We start from the raw sequence: 26,745 nt of genomic DNA, 5'->3' as shown, positions 1-26,745 counted from the left end.
TGCCCATTTTAAATGCCGTCATCTGTTCTAAAAATTAATTTCCAAACTAACCTGCTTCCGGCCTGGTTTTATTTAGCCCCTATTCCCTCGGTTATATTTTTATCATTTCCTGGCCATGTTTCCCTAAACCTTTCCCTGTGTACTGAACCTGCTATCCCAACTGTTCTACATCTAATTTCAAAATTCTTATTCATTCTTTCAATGTGGCCATACAATCAATATTTCCCTTTTTGCACACCTCTCCCCTTTACTGTCCAGATTTAATTTTCCCGGGATTATTAGATCAAAGCTTCAAGACTCACATTACACATACATATAATTCTAATCATTTCTCTCCATGCAACGCATATCCTCAATCCTCACTAGCCAGGTTTCACTTCCATATATCATCACACTGTATGTATGCTTGATAGACTATTCCATTGGTTAACAATGGTAATGCTCTTTTGGTTAGTAATGGTAGATGTTTCTAGAACTTATTCTATTCATTTCTAACTCTACACAATAAATATCAAGTTTTTCTCCCTAAAAAGACAGAAAAAAAGTTGAAAATATGTCAGCTCATAGAATATAATTATCCATTAACACGTGTTCGGTCAAGTACAACTCATCAGAGTGGCTGAATCTTGCTAGATTCGACCACTCTGAGGAGTCGTAGATGACGAAACACGTGTCAGTGGATAATTTTTATTTTTAAAAATATATATATATATATATATATATATATATATATATATGCTGCTCCCCATTCGGGGGTACCAAATTGGTAAAAATTAAAATTATTCCCAACTTGCATTTAGGTAAAAATGCACTTTCAAATAAATAATTGAATTCATTCAAAAGTATCGCAAAACAAAACCAAATAACTTCAGCTAATAGAAGCATCTTATAATAAATGAAAAATATAGCATCAACACACAAACTGTTTTAAAACACGCTCGAATGAAAAAAAAAAAAATTTCTTTTATAGTTTAAACACTAATTTTGGATTTAAAATTCCTTAGAGAAAAAAGTTCTTTCGTTTTTTAGTCTTTTTTTTTTCTTTTTCCTCGTTAGTAAAAAGTCCATCCTCATGTGTTATCGATCCCACACTAACTGTTAATTCACGTAAAACACTTTTTCAAACCGGAAAGGCAAGTGTTCGCCAAATATGAAGTTGAAAATGTGTCAGCTTGTAGAAGCATCTCGGAATATATGAAAAATAAAGAATAGACAAACTGTTTTAAAACCTGCTGAGATGCAAAAAAAAAAAAACAACAAAAAAACAAAAAGAGAAGTTATTTTCTTTCTTTTTTAATTTTAGATTTAAAATCCCTCATCAAAGAAAGTTCTTTAGTTTTATTCGTCTTTTTTTTCTTTTTCATTTCAGTTGAAATAGTCTTTCTCTGACAAGGGATTTTAAATCTAAAATTAGTATTTCAACTTAAAAAAAGAAAAAAAATGTTTTTCTTTTTTTGCATCTCAGCACGTTTTAAAACAGATTGCTTATTCAATATTTTCCATTTAGAAAAAAAAAAAAAAAACATAATTAAATTATTTTAATCAACCACAAACCTTGCATAGAATCTTTTAAAATAAACAGTTGCTGTGGCTATAACCTGTTGCCGAACTTTTAATTGCTCACCAAGTGCTTGAATAACTGGAAAAGAAAAAAATAAACATATCAACAGTGTTTATTTAAAAAATTGTAGAATTATAATCATAGATGAAGTATGCATGGTCCCCTGTGAGTGCACAGTGAACGAGGCATAAAAAAAAAATGACTAAATTAACAGACCTTCGATCTTAACCACAAAGGCCAAGCACAAAAGTGTTACGGACCGACAGACCAACGGAGTGACTTATAGAGTCGCTTGCACGCAACAAAAAAAGAAATGAGCAAGTCCATTATTTGACCACCACCCACCCAACCACCCAGTTAGCCCCATAAGTCCCCAAGGTCTTAACATATTTAAATTTGAGTTCAGCACCATGCAAAACTGTTACATAGACATACACAAAAAATTTTGGACAAATATGGTAAAATAGTCTCAAAAATGGAGTGTTTTTATTAAGCTCTAAAAGAGTTCCTGACGCATACCCACGTTATCATGAAGTATAGACAAACAAATTTACATAGAAATCAGTTACAACTTTTCAGAAAGTTTTATAAAAATCCAATTTTTTAATAAGCACAAAAGTGTCCATTTTAGCCATTTTAACCCAAAAGACACCCCCGGGGGGGTTGGGGGGGGGACCAGAATTTTTCCGGAAAATCCGTTCTGTAACTTTTTTTTCTCCTATCATGTTTAATGTTTGTGCAAAATTTCAAAAAATTCCAAGGTGTAGTTATTGAGAAAAGTGTGGACGGACGAACAGACGAGTGAATTTATAGGTCCACCCTTCTTTTGTTGGGGGACCAAAAACTAAAAAAAAAAAAAAAAGAAAAAAAAAAAAAAAGGGGATTAAAAATAAAATTGAATTATATATATATATATATATATATATATATATATATATATATATATAAACCCAATATCTTCATAATGTTATGTTTTCCATAAAGAAAGAAATGTTAGAGAACCCACATCAAATCTGAAAGTGCATTCCTATGTAAAAGTTAGCACGGAAGATGATGGAAGTTTACCTTTAAGAAGGCTATGAGGCATAGCCCCTCCCCCTTCAAACATATCCTATTTCTATAAAAATTAGATAATATATACAAATTCTTCTGTGGAAGACAATGGATGTGATCCAGAATCTCTACATTATGCTCTCTGTCCTAAATATCTTACATGCCTCCAAGTCACCAATGGGAACAGAACGCCTTTAAAACTTCAAACACGTTTATCTAATTTTAATGAAATTTGTAGAATATGTATAAAACACTAATTCAAATTGCTTTCCAAAATTTCAGTTTCTTCTGAATAGATTTGGGAACAAAACGGAAAGAGAAAAGCAGTAAAAATGGAGAAAGTAATATGGCGTTATTAATATAAACATAATGAAAGAATTCATAGTAGTGATCCTTATTCACTCCCGAACGATGTCGGGTCTTCCTGCTAGTAGTATAGATTCATTCAAGTAAATTGTCCCCTGTAGATCTTATTTTAACTCAAACAAATGACATTAGAATTTATATGGAATCAAACATAGATAATGTTGCAATATTTTTGACTCATGATAGGATATGGTCTCTTACAGTTGGGAGATTCTATTTATATAACATACGTACACACATTTTCACTTTTATATATAGACTAGGGGGGGGGTTACCCGGCGTTGCCCGAGTGTTTGGAGGTGTGTGTGGTTGTTAGTGAAAAAAAAAAAAAAAAAGAAAACAAAAACAAACGTTAAAACTTAAGCGGGGGGGTACCTGGGGGGGGGGAGGTCAAAACATCGAAAAAAAAAAACACAAAAAAACTAACGTAAGGCAAACGAACGATGTTAAATGTCAAAATCGAAAAAACAAAAACAAAAAAGAAAAACGAACGTTAAAACTAAAACCCCCCCCCCAAAAAAAACATGTGAAAAATGGCTTGAATAAGCCTGTTTAGATATTAAAATTAAAAAAAAAAAAAAAAAAAAAAAAATCGATGGGTACCCGGGTGTTTTTGGGTGTGTGGTCGGGGGTGGATAAGCGAAGTAAAAAAAAAAAACCCCAGAAAAACGAACGTTACGTTAAATAACCCCGCTTCAATATTTAAATTTTAAAAAAAATTGAAAAAAAAAAGACATCTCACATCACGATTCGAACCCAAAAACGTTGAGATATTGATCAAATGCTCTAACCAACTGAGCTAACACGACGTACATGAAATTTAGTCAGTTCTTCAACTATCTAAACTAAATCAGTTCATGACATCTGACGCATGCGTAGAACCGATCTCGTCAGAGGACGGTTTTTGTTGACCCCCCCCCCCTGTAGAAAATTGTCGATTCCAGGGTGAAAAAAATTAACGTTTTTAGCCAATTTTTCGATATTTTTTGGGCGAAAGATGGAGCTTCAATATGATACCAAGTTTATGAATTTTTGTTCTGTCTGTCGAAAGTTTTTAGCGGACACACAAACACACATACATACATACACACATTTTCGCTTTTATATATATAATACATAGACTAGCGGGGGTACCCGCATTGCCCGGGTGTTCCGAGGTGTGTGTGCTCTTAAATAAAAAGGAAACCGGGGGGGGGGAGGTAAAAAGTTTTGGTAAGTTGGTAGGATCGAACCCGAAGCCCTGAGGCCAAGTTTGAAAATAAAATGTGAAAAAAACATGAACTGTTCGGCCAGCCAGAATGAGTTACTGAAAGAGGTTTGAATTTATTTAAGTAAGAACAAAATTGACAGGTGCCCGCATGGAAGATTTTGTGCGAGCGTTACGACGACGACGACCTAAGCAATAGCTATTCAGCAGTTGTTTTTAATGAGGTCAATGACCAGGCTTGTTTGTTATAAGCGAAGTAAAAATAGAAAGCATAAAAACGAACATTAAAACTTAAGCGGAGGGGGGGGGGAATCAAAACATCGAAAAAAAAAAACACAAAGAAAACTAATGTAAGACAAACGAACGATGTTAAATGTAAAAATCTGAAAAACAAAAAAGAAAACAGAAAAACGAACGTTTAAAAAAAAAAAAAAACATGTGAAAAATGGCTTAAATAAGCCTGTTTCGATATTAAAATTAAAAAAAAAAAAAAAAAAAAAAATCGGTGGGTACCCGGGTGTTTTGGGGTGTGTGGTCGGGGGTGGATAAGCGAAGTAAAAAAAAAAAAAACAGAAAAACGAACATCACGTGAAAAATGGCTTAAATAAAACTGGTTCAATATTTAAATTTAAAAAATCGAAAAAAAAAAAAAAAGAAGACATCTCACACCACGATTCGAACCCAAAACATTTAGATAATGACCCAACGCGCTAACCAACTGAGCTAACACGACGTACATGATATTTAGTCAGTTCTTCAACTATTTAAAGTAAATCAGGCCATGACGTCATCTGACGCATGCGTAGAACCGGTCGTCAACAAAAATGGTCTTCTCGTGACGGCGGCCGGTTCTACGCATGCGCCAGATGACGTCATGACCTGATTTACTTTAAATAGTTGAAAAACAGAACAAATTTCATGTACATCGCGTTAGGTCAGTCGATTAGTGCATTGGTTCATTATCTAAATGTTTTGGGTTCGAATCATGGTGTGAGATGTCTTCTTTTTTTTTTGATTTTTTAAATTTAAATATTGAACCAGTGTTATTTAAGCCATTTTTCATGTAACGTTCGTTTTTCTGTTTTTTTTTTTTTTTTTTTTTTTTTTTACTTCGCTTATCCACCCCTGACCACACACCCAAAAACACCTGGGTACCCACCGATTTTTTAAATTTTAATATCGAAAAAGGCTTATTTTTTTTCACGTGTTCGTTTTTCTGTTTTCATCGTTCGTTTGCCTTACGTTAGTTTTTTTTTTGTTTTTTTTCCCCGTTTAAGTTTTAACGTTGTTTTCTTTTTTTTTTTACTTCGCTTATAACAAACAAACCTGGTCATTGATGTCGTCGTCGTAACGCTCGAGGACTTCCGGGCGCGCACCTGTCAATTTGGTTCTTAAATAAATTCAAACATCTTTCACTAACTCATTCTGGCTCGCCGATTTTATTTTAACACTTCGCCTCAGGGCTTCGGGTTCGATCCTAACCCCCCCTCACCCCGGTTTCTTTTTTATTTAACACCACACACACCTACAAACACCTGGGCAATGCCGGGTACCCCCGCTAGTCTATAAATATAAAAGCGAAAATGTGTGTATGTATGTTTGTTTGTATGTATGTATGTGTGTTTGTATGTCTCGCAAAAACTTTTGACACGGGTCAGGGATTTTTGCCAGATCGGTATCATTTTAAACTTCCAACCTTCGCCCGACAAATATGGAAAAATTGGCCAAAAACGTTAATTCCTTCACCCTGAAAATCAGCAGTTTTCTACGGGAGACAGCAAAACCCATCCTCTCATGACGAGTTCGCTTCTACGCATGCGTCATACGATGTTGGGACCGGATTTACTTTAAATATTTGAAAAAGCAACAATTTCGTCGACATCGTCTTAGCTCAGTTGCTTAGAGCGCGGCTTCATTATCTAAAGGTTTTGGGTTCGAATCGTGGTGTGACATGTCTTTTTTTTTATCTTTTAAATTCTAATATTGAAGCAGGGTTATTTAAGCCATTTTTCACATGCTTTTTTGGGGGGTAGGGTTATTTTTCAGATTTTTTAATGTTCGTTTTTCTGTTTCACGTCTTTTTTTTTTTTTTTTTTTTACTTCGCCTTATTCTTATGTTTTTATTAACACCCCCCCCCCCTCGCCCGACCACACATACACACCTGTAAACACCCGGGCAACGCCGAGTACCCCCCCCCCGCTAGTCTATATGTATAAAACACAAAATGTGTGCATTTTTTGTGTATGTCTGGCAAAGGCTTTTTTACCAGGAGCGCTCAGTGGGGTCACTCATTCTTAAAACTTTTTATATACTGTCTAAATTATAATATCTACGAGTTACGAAGGGAGGTCGCATCTATCTTTAATTTAGCAGAGTTTTACTTTTGCTATTTTTGAGATTTTTTCACTCACCGCATCTTTGTTTCGCTTTTTAGTATAAAAAAGCGAAACTGAACCCGTAGCATCAGCTCCCTGGCACTCGTGGCAGCGGGGTCCAGAAAAGCAATAAGGTTTGATCAATGCAGGGAAAACCCTTATATCAGACAACTGCTATTCATTGGGGCACTAGGTTGTCTGTGTGCTTTGCTAAAATTACCTCCCATGTTATGATTTAAACTCTCCGGTTTCATTTTCTTTGATTTTTTTTTTTTTTTTTTTTTAGTAAAACTCAATTTTCTGTGTGTGTATGTTCAGTTAAAAAGTAAAAACTCACAAAGTAGATATGGTTTTGATCAGCATTGCTCAGAATAAATAATAGCAAAAAATTTAGAAAAAAATTTTTTTGATTCTTTAACCCTAAACTAGCACATATTTTGGCAGCTTGGGGATGGACAGAGTTGGTTTCTCAACCAGTTCATGAACTAACTAAAAAGTAGTAACCGAATTTTTTTTTTTTTTTTTTTTTTTTTTTTTTTTTAAATCAGGTAGTTAATTCCCTTATGCTTATGAAGGATCTAAAGGGTGACCAAAAAAAAAAAAAAAAAAAAAAAAAAAAAAAAAGAGGACATCCAATTGTTTTTCTGAGCATTTTACAGTCAACGGAGAAAAAAAGCCAAAGACCCTAGTGTTTTGATGTGATGTTTTGAATATAATAAACTAGTTATGACCAAAGTTTCATTTCATTCGGACAAAAGAAACGGGGCCTAATTAGAGTTGGGACCCGTTTTTTTTTGGGGGGGGAGGGGGGTCACCCTGTATATAGAGTTGTTTGTGGGTATATATGCATGTATATCTACAGTAAACCCTGACAAAAAATCCGGTTTGGAGTCCTAATAGGCAGATGGTAAAACATTGCAATACCTTTCCGGCAACTCCACTGACTCCCACTATATTGGCTTGCCTTTCTGTTGGATTTGGGCTACAATGTCGAGAGGGGGACCATAGTAACTGGGAAAACCTAGGTCTCCTTATGATCCGCCCAGGCCTGCATCTGGAGAGGCAACTTTGGCTTCAATTTTATAACCACATTAGATACTGCAGTGCACCAGACTAAACGCAGAACGCTATTGTCTCACTAGACAGAAGGTTGCCATCAATATATCCAGAGAGAGGAAAAGCTGGGTAGGGGAGAAAGATAGCGTGGAAACATAGGATAGGAGAAAAGAGAGAAAGAAAAAGGTAAAAAGAGAAGTTTTCTTTGCCCTGGGCAATGCCAGGTAGTCCTGCTAGTTTTGTTGAAATTACTGTTCATCTCTCACAACACAGTACATCTGACCAAAATTTCTTAAGAACCACGAGGTAACAGTCAGTATTGATCATTGCAAACATGCACATTTGAAGCATATCATTGTGATAAAACAAAGACTGTTGGACATTTATGACAAACTTAGTGGACAGGTTACACACAGACCGAAGTTTATTTGTATTAAGTAACACAAAAAAATAAAAGGAACAAATAAAATCTATTATATAAAAGGCAAAATGTGTGTGTGTTTGTATGTCTCACAAAAACTTTCGACAGATGCGTCAGAACATGACTAAAATCGGTATTATTTTTAAGCTCGGTCTCTCGGATGACAAATATTGAAAAAAATTGGCCAAAAACATTAATTCCTTCACCCTCAACTCAGCTCAGTTGTTTTTCACAATGAGGGGGGGGGGGGTCGCTTTTTTCGTCAACATTTTCACAAATCATCATTTCTTTTCGATTGACTACCCGTAATTCCAACGCTCGCTACTTCTGGTTTCGCGATGGATGCATCAGCTAAGACGTTAGATTTTTTTCACTTTCTTTTTCTCCTTTGCCTGCCTACTACCACTTTTTTTTTTTTTTTTTTTTATAACACCTCTCTCCACCCAGGATGCCTACTGTTGTTTTGATTGCCCCCCCCCTCCTCCCGCTACTGCCACTTTTTTTTTTTTTTTCTTTTATATAAACACCTCTCTCCACCCGGGGTTTCTTACTACACTACCTTGACACATCCGGGTAACACCGGGTACCCCTGCTAGTTAATAAAAAGGGCAAGATTCTCATACAACAATCTGTCCGTGTTCTTCCCACAGTGTCCTTTTATGCAGTCAAGCAGTGAGATTTTGCACCACTTTGCGAGACCGCTAGTTATAAAAGTTGTAGGCACCGTCATCTTGACCCCCCCCCCCCAAAAAAAAAAAAACAACAGCTTGATTCCACATGATGTGCGGACACTTTTATGGCAAGCCATTTTCTTGGTTTCCACAATTTTCCCTACAATATGGTTTGATTGCAGAAAGGATAAATTTTATTACCGATTCCATGTTTCATGTCACCCTGCAATTTGTGAAAAGAAACGTTTAGATCAAACTAAAAATATACTTTAAATTGTATACATTCCACATAAGTTGTTACAATTTGTTTTACATCTACTTAAATAAAAAAAGATTTAAAACTCACAATTTGAAAAAAACACCATAATTTTCTGATATTCATCTTCAGTAAGTATTTTTAAATCAGCCTGACGTTCTCTAAGAATATCCTGTCGGTCTAGAAGCCATTGCTGACTGAAAAAATAAAATATTTAGAAAACAGTCATAAAAAAGTCATACATAAAATCTTAATTTATTTTCTGAAAGTAAAAGAAATGAGTGTTAAAAAAAAGAAAACAAGCCGAGCATGTTGTGTCCTCCCTCCATGAGTGAAAAATTTACTTTCACCATGACTAATGTTTGTGCAAAATTTAAAAAAAAAAATAATCCAAGGCGTGATTATTGAGAAAAGTGCGAATCAATGAAAGGATGAACGATTTTGGAGCAATTTTACCTTTAAAATGGCACCTAGGGGAGTAACCAGAGATATCCAGGAAAATCCGTTCTGGCAAAAATTTACTTTGACCATGACTAATGTTTGTGAGAAATGTTTTAAAAATCCAAGACGTGGTTTTTGAGAAAAGTGCGAACAGACAAACAAGAGTGAATTACTAGATCCAATCCCGCCTTTGCTGGGGGACAAAAAAAAAAGAAAAATGTAAAACAAAATAAACATATCAAAGAACTAGGAGTACCTGTGGAAATTTCACAAAATGAATCAACAAATGTTTTGATAAAGCTAATATTTTTCTGAATAGAAAAACTAATAACACTCAGTAACTATGAGTTTATTAACATTATGAAAATAGTGTCCATTATTAAATACAGTAGAACCCCGGGATATGGTGGCTTTAGGATACATTTTTTCAGGTTATGATGTGGAAGACAATGTTTTTCCGGACCCTGGCTACAGTATTTGTCCCGCCTTTATAATACTATTTTGATTATATACATGTACTGTATTTTATTATTAATTTTTAATGCCAAATCCCGGGTTTCTACTGTATAGAACTGATCCAAATGAGATAAATTAATAAGTAATAATAAATACTCAAAGTAATATTGTGCTACATAGTTCAATACGAATAATAACATTACATTGTCAGAAACAATCTTTAATTTACTTGTTCAGTCCAGCATCTATTGGCAAACATTGTCCCCCCCCCCAGTTTCTTTCAAATGTTTTATTTCTATGCAATGTTCCACTGACTTCTTTGATGAAGAACTGCTACATGTCGAAATTACCAGGAGTTCCTTTTTTTTTGCATCATTACAACAATGACCATATATTATGACATTCGAAAATGAGGCTACATCAAAGGGAGATCACTCTCACATTCTTGTCCAGGGTTGCTAGATTGGCCTTTTTAAATTTAAATTTCCCGAATTTGGACTGCCAGCAACCATTGTAAGAAAGTAATAATGAACGCAAGAGAGTTGTATGCTCAATCCGTTAAGTCCAAAGTAGCTGAGCAGCGGCTTGGTTCCCACCAGTTTTGGCAAATAGCAAACAGAATCCTGAACAGAAGCGTGTGCTCTATCCCAACTATTATCAATGGACCTGAGGTAATCTCGTCAGCATCAGACAAAGCCAAACTTTTTGCCAAGAACTTTGCAGCTAATTCTACCCTTTGCGACCAAGGCCGCCAACCCCCAATATTTCCTCCTGTATCAGAAAACACGCTATGTGATATACGTATATCTGTACGTGATGTTGCCAAGCTAATCGAAAACCTTGATTCCAGTTAAGCAACTGGCCCTGACGGTATTCCAATTATAGTACTCAAAAAACTTCAACCTGAACTAGCGCCCATACTTACAAAACTGTTTAAACGTTGTCTTAAGGAGAATAGTTTCCCATCTCCCTGGAAAATTTCATCAGTATGCCCTGTATTTAAGAATTCAGGTGCTCGCTCATCCCCCTCTCAGTACAGGCCAATAAGTCTCCTGTGCGTCATGAGTAAGTTGCTGGAATCTGTGTTAAATACAGAAGTAATCAACCATCTCAACTAAAATAATTTTCTTAGTGACACTCAATATGGTTTCCGTTCTGCTAGATCTACAGCAGATGTGCTTACAGTTATATCTCATAGGATTAGCAAATATCTCGACGGAGGCAACCTTTCTAGGGCAATTGCTCTTGACATATCTAAGGCCTTTCATAGGGTATGGCATAAAGGTTTACTTCATAAGATCTCTAGCTATGGTATAGCTGGAAATGTTTTCTCAATTATTATATCATTTCTTTCTGATAGGTTCATAAGAGTAGCAGTTGAGGGGCAAAAATCAGAAGCTCACAGTATTAATGCCGGTGTCCCTCAGGGGTCCATCCTGGGCCCAACTCTTTTCCTGATCTACATTAATGATCTTCTAAATCACATCCTTACATCATTTGTAGACATTTATGCTGATGACACTACCATTTATGGTAGCACATCTAAGACAGTAAACGACCAAGTTCTCTCCAATTCTCTCTCCTCTGATCTTGAGCACGTAGTACAATGGGGAAAGGAGTGGCTGGTTACTTTTAATGCATCTAAAACCAAGCTTCTCTCTTTACATCATCAACATTCTGATCCACATCTGGCATCAATTGAAATGAATGGCTCTCGTCTTCAGGAGGCCTCAAGTTTTGACAAGCTTCTGGGCTTGACCATTACTCCTAATCTTAAATGGAACACGTACATCAAATCTGTTGCCAAGGCCGCTGGAAAAATGGTGGGATCTTTCTATCGATCCGGTAGATATCTCATTGCTGATGCAATTCTCTATCTATATAAGAGCCAGGTACGTCCAAGGATGGAATACTGTTGCCACATCTGGGCAGGAGCTGCTAGAAAGGACTTGTCCTGCCTTGATAGAGTTCAAAATAGACTTCGTAGCCTCGTAGGAGATGTCCTTTTCTCTTCCCTGCAACCTCTATCTCACAGAAGAGATGTTGCGAGTTTGTCTCTGATGTATCGTTATTTTCATGGAAAGTGTTCAACTGAGCTTCAGTCTATGGTCCCATCTCGCCTAACTTTCACAAGAAACACTCGTCTAGCTGAAAACACTATCAATAATTCCCCCCACTCTTTATCTGTGCCTAAACCTAAACGTAGATTCCATGAACAAAGCTTCTTTCTTAGAACTGCACGCCTGTTGAATTGTCTTCCGTTTTCATGCTTTCCGGCTGACTACAATATGGTTGTGTTCAAGTCTAACGTAAATAAGTTCTTGATGAGCCGTTCCATATAAGTTATAAAATTTACCGAATTTTCATTACTAATGATTACTATATTGTCCAATTTCTACTGTACACTCTTTAACCCTTATCCTTGAGTGGCCTCTTGGCCTTGATAATGTGGTGATGCCTATGTAAAAAAAAAAAAAAAAAAAAAAAAACCCTCCAATCTTCTCCAGGTGTGTCTTCTGAAACTGGGAATCTTTTGTAGAATTCTTGAACTAATATTCCTTTAACCATTATAATAAACACCCATGATGTATTGGTTAAAAGCATTAATTAACAATAAGTTTTAAGTGACAGTCTTCTAGAGGTTGAAAGTTCATACATTATTATAAACATTAAGAAATTAAAACTACTACCCGGCTGAGGGAACGAGAATAATCTACACCCATGTATTAAATAAAAGGGTTCAGTTTGAAATTTTGCATAGATTTTTTGAGTTTGAAAAGATGTACTTAAAGATTGTTTTTGTTGTGTGAGCGTTCACTGTGGGTCATCTGAGCTGACTCTTCCAACTGAATTCTCTGCATCTCATATAGATTCCACCCAGGCACGTCGGTTTGAAGCTGTAGTCGATATCAGGTCCAGCCATTCGTGGTTCCAGCGGTGTACTCTGTAGAGGCGAGAACATAGGATTAGACTGGCATCTTGCTTTGCCATACTAAGCTAGGTTTTCACTGTCCACCGCATCGTTTCTTCCAACCCTGGAGTAGGGCTGGGTTGATGATGGCATGGATGAAGTCATCTGGTTGCTGGCGCAGAGTGTGACCAAACCATTGGAGACGTCACGAAAGGAGGGTCTGTTTGAGGGATCATATCCGGGAGCCGAACGGATTGTAGTGTTTGAGACAAATTGGTGCTAGCAAACTCGAAGGATGCTGCATAGACATTGGTGGTCAAAAACTTCCAATCTGTACAGGTCACAAACTTGTACTGGACAGGTTTCGCATCCGTATAGGAGAATGGTGCAGACAAGAACTTGGCACATTCAAATTTTTGCACAGAGTCTGATTTCATTTCATCAGCATAGTCAAAATCAGAGATGCATAGGTGATGGCTCACCGTGACACCTGGGAAATTGCCTAGAGAGTTGGGGTTGATCCAGTGATAGCACAGTTTAAGAGTGTGAGTGAGAAAGCACATACTTGATGGCCTCCTGAGCGTATTTCAAAGTTAGACTCTTGAATATATATGCAGACCTTTGTGTATGTGTATATGGAGACAGCTTTCATCAAGTTCAGCAGTTTCGGCAGGATGCCATCTGTTTGCATTATCTGCCAAAAAGCTTCACGGCCGACCAAGTCATAGGCAGCGGCAAAGTCAATGAAGCATAAGTGTTTTCTGCTGAAAGCTCTAGCAATGTTGAGTTAGAGCTGTCACAGTCGTATGTATTCAAGGTGTTGATCAAGTTCAGTTGTGTGGTGTTGCTATCACGGTTGAACAGTGCAGTGAAGTGGTCGCTCTATTGTTGTATGCACTTATCGAGATTGGAAATGAATTCTCCTTGCTGGTTTAGGATCACCTAACTGTTTCCCTGGAACGGTTTGGTGCTGGACTGGAGAATAAAGCTTCCTCGTGCCCCCCCCCAATGCTACATGCTACATATTTTCTGCAATTTTTGTTCAGTGGGCATTTCGATCAGCCCTTGCAGACTGGGCTGTCACTCAACACAGCTGGTGGAAATCATCGTGTCCAGAGCAGCAGGTTTGTTTTGTTTTGTTGGCAAGCTTGATGGTGTAGCCAGAGACCCAGTCCCCTGCACGTCGTCTAGTTTGACCCAGGGTCTGTTCTGCAACTTCATTCATCCTGTTTTGAAGAACTGCTAGATATAGTTGTCGAGACTTCAGGTTGAAGTGCTTGAAGACCGGCGAAACAGTCTGATATCTGGAGTTGGAACTGGACTTTGGTCTTCTGGCATTTAAGTTGTAAGATATCATTTTGTATGGCGGTTGATGAGCGGGTTGGCTTTCAGGCATAGGCATAGCTTTATGCGGACCATCGTGTGATCGAAGCCATGCTTATTGCCAGTTTTTACTCCTTGGTAAGAATGTCAGTCTAGCACGCTTGAGGCCCAGTGGGTTCTGACAAGAACATGGTCGATCTGGTTACAAGTGACTACATCATTGGAGTACCAGGTGACTAAGTGGCGTGGTAGATGCTGGAAATTGGTGCTTGACTGTCATCTGGTTCATGGCAGCAAAGATGATGAGACGATCGCTATTTTAGCAACGGTCACCAACGGTGAGGGGCCAATATGTGTTTGGGAATCCAGGGCCAATGCGAGCATTGAAGTCACCTGCAACCAATACGAAGTTTCTTGCTGGAATACTATCCATAACAGCTTGCAGGCTATCATAGAAGGCATCCTTGGTGACATCATCGGCATAGAGTCAGAGCCACCATAGTGATGTTGAAAAAGGCACCTCGCAGGCGGACATGGGCAAGACATGGAGACATTGGCTCCCAGGCAAGGAGAGTGTTGTTCGTCTGATCACTTAAGGCCAATGCCACACTGTGGCGACCGGATCCATCTTTGGGACCACTGTAGTAAAGGTGATAGGATGTGTCATTTTGAGGGATTTTGATCGTCTTGTGACCATGATCTGCAAGTCTGACCTCCGAAAGGCAGACTACATCGACGTTGTACTGGTGGAGGGCGTATGCTGTGAGTTTTGTCAAGTTTCAACATGCAAAAAGGTGGACTAATTTGGGTCTAAGAATCCCAGTTTGCTGACTAGGCAACTCGCTGTACTGAGACAGAGAGTGCGTCAGTTTCTGCCGCTGCTGTAGCATTAGTCGTGGTTGAGGTAGAATTTGGATTCATTTTTATTTTTAGGAGGAGTTTCCCTAAACCCACATGTATGTCCTTGGAAGTTGGCTTTTGGAGTTTGGTTTTAAGGTGCTGAACATTCGACTTTTACACTCTCCTATTTGTATGGGATATGTGTTTGACTGGTAAAGGTTAGCAGGTCGTACATACCTACATGGGCTATTTTGAAGACCTGTGGGAGTACTTTCCTACTGCCCAACCCAGACATACCAGACCTTTTTGGGCTGGGCAGCAGGGAAGCGTGTACTTGCTTGCTGCAGATGATGAGGACGTGTACAATTAAATAGATTTTAACATGAATAAATACAATGATCATGATGATGGTAATGATGGGTACAATCAAATAGATTTTAAAGGTTGGAGGTTACATCGGCCGAAATATAAAATTAACAAAAAATAAGAATAGTTGTCTAAATAATATAGATCATTAATCATCTCAAAAAATTCAAAAACAATTAGAGATGAGGATTATTTGTATTTGAACTACCATCTCATCTCAGTTTTTATATTCATGACGTTACATACTAGATATTGTGAATATAAAAACCAAGATGAGATTAGCTGCTTAAATAATACAAATACTGAGATGTGTTGATATGATTCGGATTATTTGGACTACTGTTCTCATTTAAGTATTCATTTTTTGCAAACTGTTATCCTCATCTTTATAGTTGTTGTTTCATCATGTTTCGGCCAGCTTATCCTTTGGTCTTCAGGGCCTGTGGCGCAGTAGATAGAGGCGTTCTGTGGCGCAGTGGATAGAGGCGTTCCATCTCTATGGTTCCAGGTGGGTACTGTCTAAAGATATCGGTTTCAATCCTACCCAAAGCAGGCCAGAGGATTAGTTGGCCAAAACATGGTGAGACAACAACTATGGAAGGCAGTAATTACTGAGGATACAGTTACAAGATTCAACATCCCTATCCCATTGCGGTTAACCACCTGAAGAAGGCCAGAGGATAAGTTGGCCAAAACGTGGAGAAACAACAATTATGAGATGAGAATAACAGTCTGCAAAAAAATTCAGAAAAGAATAGAAAAAAAAAAAAAAAATGAATACTCAAATTATAAAACATTATCTCCAAGGATTCCAAAAAACAATTAAAAAATATATAATACTATTCTGATTTGAGTGCCATTTTCACAATGTTTCGGCTGATGTAAACTGATTTTCTTCAGGTGTATCTTCTTGAATTCTGGAATCATTCTTACGCAACAGTGCATGGCATAATGGATAAAGGACTTGGTAAAATTCAGCTGTAAGTTACACTCCTCTGGAGATTAAAGGTTCCATTCTCAATGTGTGCAACACTCAAAATAGAATAGCGAATTACTTAAGAGTTCCACCCAGTCATGGCCGCTAAAATAAGAGTATGCGATCCCCGTAGATTAAATAAAGGGTTCCATTCAAAATTGCATGCCGATTCTTGAGTTCGACAAGATAAACCTGATAAAGGTTGGAGGTTACATCGACTGAAACGTTGTGCAAACACACTCAAATAATGCAAAGAATAAGTTTAAATAGGTGTCCAGGTTGCTACCAGAAGAGGCATGGCACCTATTCAAGGTAAAACACGACCGTTTAATTGTAAATTAGCAGACAGACGAATTATCCAGGTCTGGGTGGTCAGAGTGGTCTAACAAATTATATCCATTAGACAATAGTGACATTCTGGGTTAAATGTTCAGAGAATCGTCGTGTGCCAGGCGGTGGACACAGGACATGACTGATCATCGTTTACAGCGTGCGTATTTTGTGTCAATCAAAAAAGTAGCAAAGTCAGATACATGAGGGGCGTTCCAAAAGTAATGCCTCCTTTTATTTATTTATTTTTTTTCATTTCGCCTGTATGGATCAGAGGTAAATTGTCAATTGCATTGTTATGATGACTGAATTTATGCATTCACTGCCTGTTGCAGATATTGACGGTGTGAGAGACTAAGAAAACAAACCCTCTCAAGGATGTGCGTTAGAAACAGAGAGGCATCATTGAACTCCTGGCACAAGTGCATTTGAGAATGGTGGTGACTATGAGGAAAAATAAATTCTGGAACACAAAAGGTTGTTCATTTTAATGGTACCATTCTCGTCTTTCGTAGCTCAACTTTTTGAATTAAAAAATAGGAGGCTTTACTTTTGGAATGACCCTCGTATTTCAAAAGACAATTGACACTTATTAGAAAGAAAAAATAAAACTCAATTTGATTATCTAATATATAAAAGGCTATATAGCTGTCTCTCTGTCTCCATATTTTCAAACTATCTCCTCTGAAACTAAAAGTCGCAGAGCGGCGCTTGGGGCCTCAAATGATTGGATTTTTTTACGGACCGTTCTTTTCTGAGTCTTTAGTAAGTTAAAAATTATTTTTAAGGTGGTCAAAAATGGGTAAAAATTGTAAAAATCGTTAAACATTTTGCACATTCATCTTAATTTATTTTTAATCAGTTTATATGCGTGTCACGTTGGTACAGTGGTAACATCAGCAGCTTTAAATGCTACAGTTTTGCTTTCGATTCTAACTGATGGCACCTAAATACTTTCTTTTTTTTTGCTTTCACGACTATAATAATATATACAAAATCTGGACAAATTAAAATATCCTATTTAAGCGTATTTTACACCAGGTCAAATAAGTATTAATAAAACTATCAGGCAAAACTTTGGGAGCATTTCACTAATATGTAACTTTAATATATCGAAAATTATTTATTACAACTATTTACAACTGGCAGGAAAACCTGATGTTGCTCAGGATTTAATGAGGATCACTACTATATAGTTGTAACTATGCTTATAACATCATATGATTCTTGTCCAGAATTCCATCTATATAAAAAAAAAATCTGTATGGTATACATACCTGTGATGAAACGAAAATATCATATTCCAAAAATCATGTAAATTGATCAAGCAGCTTTATTTTCATATAAGAAAATCAAATTTTACGAGTATCCAAGAAGTGATTTTTGCCCACCATTTTTTAAAAAATGTGAAGAAACAAAAGGAGATACTGCAATAATAATTCATACTTACTGGATACATGCTGTGATGCCTACAAATTCCTATTAATTGCTCAAAAGTGATTTTCTTTATAAAAATAGAACTACTTGATCAATTTACACGATTTTTGGAATATGATATTTTTGTTTCATCATGGGTGCATACACCATACAGAGTTTTCTTTATTTTTGTTCTTTATTTATGGGGGAATTCTAGGCAAGAACCCACTATATTACTTTGTTTTTACTAGCCACCCTGCTACCGTATTCACCATTTTCTATAATCAGAAGAAGCTAAGATGTTGGAAAACTCTTAATGGATGTCTTATACATATGCTTCAAATAACATTAAAATTGGGTATATGTACGAGGTGCCTTACATAAGTTTCCAAACTTTTTTTTTTTTTTTTTTTACAGGCATATAACATTGACGTAGACCATTGAAAATTCAGTATGTTATTGCTATACATCTTATGAGATGACTGACCAATTTTTAGGATTTCAACTACAAATGAACAGCTACAGTAGGAATTGGAATACACCCTACTAAAGCCCGATTCTCAACGCTGGTGAATTTCAAAAATACAATCTGGACGTGAAGACACTTTAGAAGAACAAGATGCAATAAAATTCTGTTTTAAACTTGGAAAACATGTCGCAGAAACCAACAGAATGCTTAGGACTGCTTTTGGACAATCTTGCATAATAAATGGGGTATCAGTTTTTGAGTGGCATAAGAGATTCAAGGAAGGCAGGGAGTCTGTGAGGGATGATGAGGTGTGGGAAGAGTAAGGAAGTCAGAACACCAGAGTTGATTGGTCAAATAAAGAATTTTATGGATAAGGACCGTCATGTGTCTACAAAGACAATAAGTGCACAGTTTGATGTCAGTGTGGGAACTGTACACACAATTATTCACAAGAAATTGAAAATGCGGAAGATTTGCATGAAATTTGTCACAAGGGTCACATGCTATGCTTGTCACAGACTATTTGACCAAGATAGGCATCAGGACAGTTCCTCACCCTTTCTATAGTCCAAACCTTGCTCCCTGTGACTTTTGGTTATTTTCTAAGCTCAAGGAAAACCTTAGAGATTGCCATTATGAGACAATTGATGAGATGAAAGAGGATGTGATGCGGGTCATTGACATCCTCACACAAGAGGACTTCCATGGTGCCTTCCAGAAATTGTTGGAACGGCACAACAAGTGCATTACAGCTGGAGGAGATTACCTTAAAGGGGGACTAGAGTTTCATGTGTGTACTATCAATAAAAGTGCTCATATTGAAAAAGTCTGGAAACTTATTAAAGGACCTCATATTTTAAGTTTTAAGGTGATTCTGTCTCCATGGATCACTTAGAGGGGGTGGGGCATGTACATATTTGGCACATAGAGGGTGATGTAAAATGCAGAACCAGTTCCATTATCTTCCCGAAAATTTTATACATATAATTGAGATTTTATAAAAATAATATTTAAAGTTTGAAAAGGCTTATATAACCTCCTTAGGGATGCCCTTGAAGATTTGGGAACACTTCCATTTTCTTCAGTGATATTAACATAATACAGTTTAACCTTTCTTTCTATATGAAACACAAACATTAGAGTCATTTAGTATTTTTATTCATTTAGTATATATATACTAGCAGGGTGGCCCGACGTTGCCCGGGATTGAATTATGATCAATGAATGTTTCACACTCCCATATTTTTAATGTCATCAAAATTGATGAAATAGCCCATTTTTCAATCAAATCGATTTATTGTCAACTCTAATTGGGGACCTATCACAATGCACCTGGAGGAAGCTACACATACCTCTCGCAGTGACTAAGTTTACAATATATTGTAGTCTACATTGCACTATAGAGAGCCTATGGTTGTTTTTATGAAATTATTTTATATATAATTGCTTGCATTAAAGTTTAAAATGCAAAATTCAAGTATCATACTTTAATTGTGCTCTAAACAGAAACATTCATTTCGAACATGCCCTTGTCATATCAAAAAATCTACCGTTGATTTTATATGTTGGGCCTTTCAACTTGTGTGGTAATAAAACTTCTTAAATGCACTTGTGATGTTAGGTTTTATAAGATGTCAACTTTGGTCCAAGTCCTCTGTTCCTTCTTTTAACGGATTATTTTGATTATTGATACTTATCAAAGACATTCCGGTACAAACCTATCTAAGAACACAAAATACCTTTGTATGAAAATTCATAAAAATGGGTCCAACGGTTTTTGAGTCCATAGGGAATGAACACACAGACACACAAAGTTCCTTTCATATAATAGTAGATTATATATATATATATATATATATATATATACTAGCAAAAGTACCCGTCGTTGACTGGGTTCAAAAACAGCCTACAGAAAATGGATTTTGATTTATGAAAGTATGATAGGTTATGAAAAGGAAGGGTTGTAAAGAGATAGCTTCGAATTTGGGAGTATCAAAACTAAAGCAAAATATGATGAAAGTAAAAATAAAATAGATAAACCCCATAATTTATTATGGCATACCTGTTCACATGGAAACACTTATCACAATATTTTGTGGATCTATATTAAAAAACCTTGTTAAACTTTGTGACATATTTCATATATATATGAAGGTATAAGATGAAATTGTGATTATCACATAATGGATATGTGGTATGTAATGGATTTAAAGGGTTTGCCATGATGCATTATTTATATGAATTAGAAGACGACCATATTGTAGTAATCAGGCAAAAGGAAGAGAGTTCCACAGGTGTGCAATTCTAAGAAAGAAACTTTGTTCATGGAATCTACATTTAGGTTTAGGCACAGATAAAGAGTGGAGGAAATTATTGATAGTGGCTTCAGCTAGATACACACACACAGAGAATGAAAAAGAAAAAAAAACAAGATATATACTAATTCATATAAATAATGTATCATGGCAAACCCTCTAAATCCATTACATACCACTTATATCCATTATGTGATAATCACAATTTCATCTTATACCTCCATCACTTTAACTCTTCAACCTTCCTCCCTCCACATTTATACATTTTACCTTTTTCCTTTGGCTCCCCATTATTTTGTTCTTAATGGAGTTATCGCTAGATATCACATTTCTAATGTTCCTCTCCTGATGAGAAGCATTATGCTTTGAAACGCCTAGGTATAAAGAGCATACTACACTCCCAATTGCTGTTATCTTCCTATTGAATGAACGATTATATATGTGTGCATTAGTATATATCTTTATATTGATATTTTCCTTTTTTCTTCTGTATGTGAGCTCCACCTCAACTGCTGAGTTTTGTATTACCCTGATAAGTTTCCTAAAAAGAAACTCTCTAATTCTTTTTGATTCCTCATATATATATTTTCTATAATATAAAGCTGAACGTCTGTGTGTGTGTGTGTGTGTGTGTGTGTGTGTGTGTGTCTGGTCACAAATAGGCTCCTATATGATTGACTATTATAGAAAACTGATCACATATAATGATAGAAGATGTATCGAGACACAGGAATGGATATGTTTGATCTGGCATAATGATGATTCATTAAAATTGTGGGGTCTGCATATGTGCCTGGTCCACAAAGTATGGAAATAAAAAATTTAAAAATTAAAAAACACGTTTACAAGTGTTTTTGATATAGATGTACATAAGAATACTTTGATAAGTATGCTTTAAACTTAAATAGGGATGGTATAATAAAATTGTGGGGTCAGCGTTCGCGCCTGGCCTCCATAGAATGGAAATAGGCACAAACTTTAATAAAGACTTTTCATAACTATCTGCGTAAGTATACTTTGATAATTATGTTTCAGTTTGAAGAAATATGGTATAATAAAATTATGGGGTGTTCGTTCGCGCCTGAAATATGTCATAAAGTTTAACAAGGTTTTTTAATATAGATCCACAGAATATTGTGATAAATGTTTCAGTGTGAACAGGTATGGTATAATAAATTATGGGGTTTATCTATTTCATTTTTATTTTCATCATATTTTGCTTTGGTTTTGATACCCCAAATTCGAAGCTATCTCTTTACAACCCTTCCTTTTCATAACCTATCAAACTTTCATAAATCAGAGTCCATTTTCTGTAGGCTGTTTTTGAACCCAGTCAACGACGAGTACTTTTGCTAGTATATATATATATATATATATATATGCTAGCAGGCCACTTGGAGGTGGTGTAGAGAGACAGGGGTCGGGAGCCTGAGAGACAAAGGAGTCAGTAAAAGTATGAGTGTGCTTGCGTGTACAACAATGCCCACCACATATAACAAAGAATTACATTGCTTAATATCCGGAAAACTTTAAATGCAATATTCGTTTTCAGCATACCCAAAAACGCCTAGAAAAGTTTATTTTTAAGATAGGTTTTGTATTGGTCTCCCAGGCCACAATTATCCTTTTTTTTTTTTTTTTTAATTTATCTATTCTTTCCTTCAGAAAAAAAAATCATGTTTTATTTTATTTATTTATTATTCTTTTTTTTTTTTTGGTCATCTTTAATAATAATAATAATAATAATAATAATAATAATAAAGATTCCCCTCATTATCTTGTAATGTCGTCCCCCTCCCCGTTTCTGCACGCAGCATAAACAAGTATAGCCGCCCCTTTACAATACTGCGTGAAACATGCGAAAAAGTATGTTTGCGATATCGTGAAAACTAGTAGCCGGCCCTAATTTTAAAGGCGATATTCGTTTTCAGTATACTCAAAGACCCCTGTAGCAGTATCAGAATTTTTGTAGGAATTTTTGACACCCCTAACACGAAACTGCGAATACAATATAAAAATCTCGTAATTTCTCTGTTAAAAGTGGGTTATTTATTTTCTTTATGGATTATACTTCCAAAATAAACTATTACAGTTGTTTTAAAAGTAATAAAAATATTTTTATTTTTTTTTTAAAACAGTAATGAATTTTCCGAACTCAATATTTTTCAATTTTTAAACTCAATATTTTTAAATTTTTAAATTTTAAAAATCTATCAAAATTTTTCTATTGATTCTATTTTTACGATATTTTCAGGGTCAATGTGAAATTTTATGTTCTTTCCAATAAACCGAATATAATATTTTAGACAAACGTTTTTTTTAAATTCACGCCCCCCCATTTTCACGCCCCCCCATTTTGAAATGTCTATTAAAAAGTAAATAATTAATTTATGTTTAATAGGTTTATATATCACAAATTGAAGAGAAAAGGTCAATAAATAATATATTCAAATTTAAAACAAAAAAAAAAATCAGTTTTTTAGAAATTTACCTGTAAAGTCCGAAGTTTAAAACCTTATTTTATAAGAACACATTTTTTCTTTTTGTCTTTTTTTTTTTTTTTTTAATGAAACCTTGGTCCTTGCTCCTTTAATTGAAAAAAAAATTAGGGCTTGAATTACATTTTTCGAGGAGTTATAAGCTTAGAAAGATAGGGGGTCGAATAATTTACGCCTCTCATTTTGAAATGTCTATTAAAAAGTAAATAATTAATTTATGTTTAATAGGTTTATATATCACAAATTGAAGAGAAAAGGTCAATAAATAATATATTCAAATTTAAAACAAAAAAAAAAATCAGTTTTTTAGAAATTTACCTGTAAAGTCCGAAGTTTAAAACCTTTTTAAAAAAAAAAAAACACATTGTTTTGTTTTGTTTTTTTTTTAAATAAAACCTTGGTCCTTACTCCTTTAATTGAAAAAAAAAATTAGGGCTTGAATTACATTTTTCGAGGAGTTATAAGCTTGGAAAGATGGGGTGGAATTATTCACTATTTTCACGAAATTTCTGACACTGCTACCCCTGGAAAACAAGTTTTTAAAAGGTAGGTTGTGTATTGGTCTACCATGTCACATTTACCAAAAATTCCAAAAAAATTTTAATGAAATTTATCGTTATTTTATGTTTCTACTATAATTCTCTCCCACCCCCAGCAAAAAAAAGAAAAAAATGAATTTGTCATGTTTTGCCCCACCCCTCACCTTAGTCACCAAACTTGAAAAATGTTAGAGGTTCTAAGTCTCGTTGAACGCTAGATAGGCAAGAAGTGGGTGTTCATTTTACGTTAAATTTATATAGGAAAGTGATCCCCCACTCTAAAATGTCGTCTATTTTTTTTTTTTTAATCTTATCTTTCATATTTTTTTAAAGGCCGTTTGGTACTTTTTTACGACCTGCGTAGTATAAACACCCCAACCCACTCCATGTTAAGGACGGTTTTCGGTATACCCCCAACCTCCCCATGTTAAGAATGGCTTTCGAGGTTTGGGGAAGGGTGTTTATTCCGAAAGCCGTTCTTAATTTGGGAATGTTGGGGTGTTTATAATACACTAGGCCACGTCGTAAAAAAAAAAGTTAAAAAATATCCCTATTTGTTTATAGCACGCGCATAACAAACATGGCCGCCAGTGCATTACAGATCTTTATATCTCGAAAACTACTTGTCTCTGCAAAATTTAAATGCGATTTTCTGGGTTTGTATTACTGTACACAGATTCGAAAAAGTTGTCAAAAACAAATATATAACAAATAAATGTTATCAAAGGCAAGATAAGTTACTTTTCTACCAAACTGGATATATTTTTCGTGTTTTTATTCAATGTAACATGTTTATTCAGCTCGAAAAACATACAGTGTTTACCGATGTATTGGAAAATTCAAGATGGCGTCTGACTCCCTCTTTAACACGGTGAGTTTGGGAAAAGGTGTTATAAATAAATAAATGGATAAAATACTCTTAAAAACTCGCTCAATATATGTTACCGTGACATAGCTTGACATATATTCGGCGGGTTTTTAATAGTATTTTTTCTAGTTTTTTTTTATTTATAACAACTTTTCCCAAACTTACCGTGTTAAAGAGGGAGTGAGGCGCCAGGCGGAGGCCGCTTGAATTTTCCAATACATCGGTAAACACTATGTTTTTCGAGCTGAATAAACATGTTACATTGAATAAAAACACGAAAAATATATCCAGTTTGGTAGAAAAGTAACTTATCTTGCCTTTGATAACGTTTATTTGTTTTTGACAACTTTTTCGAATCTATGTGTACAGTAATACAAACCCGTGCTATTTTTTTGAATGGGATTTAAAAGTTAAATACAGTTAATTGTTACAATTGTTAGGTGAAAGAACAGAATAATTCAAAAAGCATCCTTCCAAGTTAAGAATAGATTTCTAAATAGTAACATTGTTTCAACATGGTCCGTAAATTTCCGTACAGAAAAAATTATTTGAAAGGAAATGCAGTTTTGATTTATCTCTTGATTTGTGACTAACTTGCGTTCAAAATATATAAGTTAACATTTTAAGTTTGCTAATTATTTGATTGTTAGTAACATCTTGTTTATTGAGGGAGCGGACTTCTTATAATCACGAAACTCGAAATGTTTATAACAGTAAATATTGGAACTTGTGCACTTTACAGACCGTACTAATTTTTAAATTCTTAAATTGAATTTTTACGATATCTTTTGTTGGTATTAGTGCAGAGAGTGATCCGTGCTGAAATAATAACGTTATTATTTTAAAAGCCATTCTTAATATGGGGAGGGGGAGGGTGTTTTGTGCCTATTCTATACTTCAACCTTACAATTGAATAAAAATCAAAACTTTAATTAAACTTGGAAATACAATTTAAAAAATAGCGCGGATGATCACTCTCTGCACTAGCACCCTTTTGTTCATTAAATTGTTAAATATAAGCACAGAATATTTAACAAAGCCACCCTCCCAATGCTAAGAATGATTTTCCAAACAATATTTTAGCAAAGTCTGTAAACTGCAAGAATACATAAACATTAATTTCTTAACGCAAGTTTCTTACAAGTAAATAAAGCAAAATAGTTTTGTTTTTTGTTTTTTTTAATAATTTCTTTCAAATGATTTATATCGCCAATATTAACGTTTATTGGATTAAAAAAATAAAACAAGTTTAACGGAATTTTAATAAAGAAAACGTCTAGCCTACTTGTCAATAACTTAATCACAAGTAATAGTAAATAAAATGGCTGCAATAGGAAAAAATTGGGCAAAAAAATATATTTTTAAAAAAATGTTTAAGTAAATTAGAATTTTCTTTAAAAAATATTTCAGTCTAAGAACGGACTTAATCTAACATTTAAGTTAATTCGTCCAAGTGAAATACAAGATATTCCACCGGCCGCATAGTAGGATGTTTATTTCACATTATTAAGTAAAGAGCACTGGATAATTTAAAAAGGCAGATTTTGTGGCGTTGCAGTGTTGTACTGAAGAAACACTAAACATTTTATCGACATAGCATATTAAAAATAAAAAAAAAAAGAAAGAAAATGTTTAAACTTACTAATGTGAACTTTGCCAAAAGTTTCCTGCCATGATTGTCTGTGTTTATTGTTATAAAAACTCTCCAGCGTTTGAAGGGACAAAAAGAATGACAAAAAAAAAAAAAAAAATTCACCGCTTCCGGTCGAATGTAGACGGCTACTTCCGTTAGAGCCGGCATTTTCTAAATTGAATAATTCAAACATATTAGAAAATTATAAGATGAACCACTATATTAATAAATTAGGAGATTTTGCGGTATAGACAACAAAAAGAAAACGTGGTAGAAACCAACAGCAAAAATAAATACGCAACAAATAAATATTACCAAAGGCAAGATAATTTACTTTTCCACCTAGTAGAAACCCACCCAAGAAATGTCGGTATTTTTTTTTACTTTAAGTCCCGTT

General features: G+C 35.2%; 1 protein-coding gene across 3 annotated transcripts in view; it reads right to left on the bottom strand.

Annotated features, from left to right (window-relative positions):
- Window positions 1-26,476, bottom strand: part of LOC145287787 (cyclin-C-like) — a 125,356-nt gene extending 98,880 nt beyond the window's left edge. For all 3 annotated transcript variants that reach the window (XM_080135615.1, XM_080135614.1, XM_080135613.1), the window contains exons 1-3: window positions 26,358-26,476; window positions 9,058-9,164; window positions 1,555-1,639 (exon numbers count right to left, since the gene is read on the bottom strand). In XM_080135615.1, the coding sequence (XP_079991741.1) occupies window positions 1,555-1,639; window positions 9,058-9,164; window positions 26,358-26,389 (224 nt within the window). In that variant the 5' untranslated portion in view covers window positions 26,390-26,476. The remainder of the gene's footprint in view (window positions 1-1,554; window positions 1,640-9,057; window positions 9,165-26,357) is intronic.
- Between the last annotated feature and the right edge of the window lie 269 nt (window positions 26,477-26,745).

The sequence above is a fragment of the Euprymna scolopes genome, chromosome 11 (assembly GCF_053919585.1).
Source record: "Euprymna scolopes isolate OS-2025 chromosome 11, ASM5391958v1, whole genome shotgun sequence".
NCBI lineage: Eukaryota > Metazoa > Mollusca > Cephalopoda > Sepiida > Sepiolidae > Euprymna > Euprymna scolopes.
This window is presented reverse-complemented; position numbering and strand designations above follow the sequence as displayed.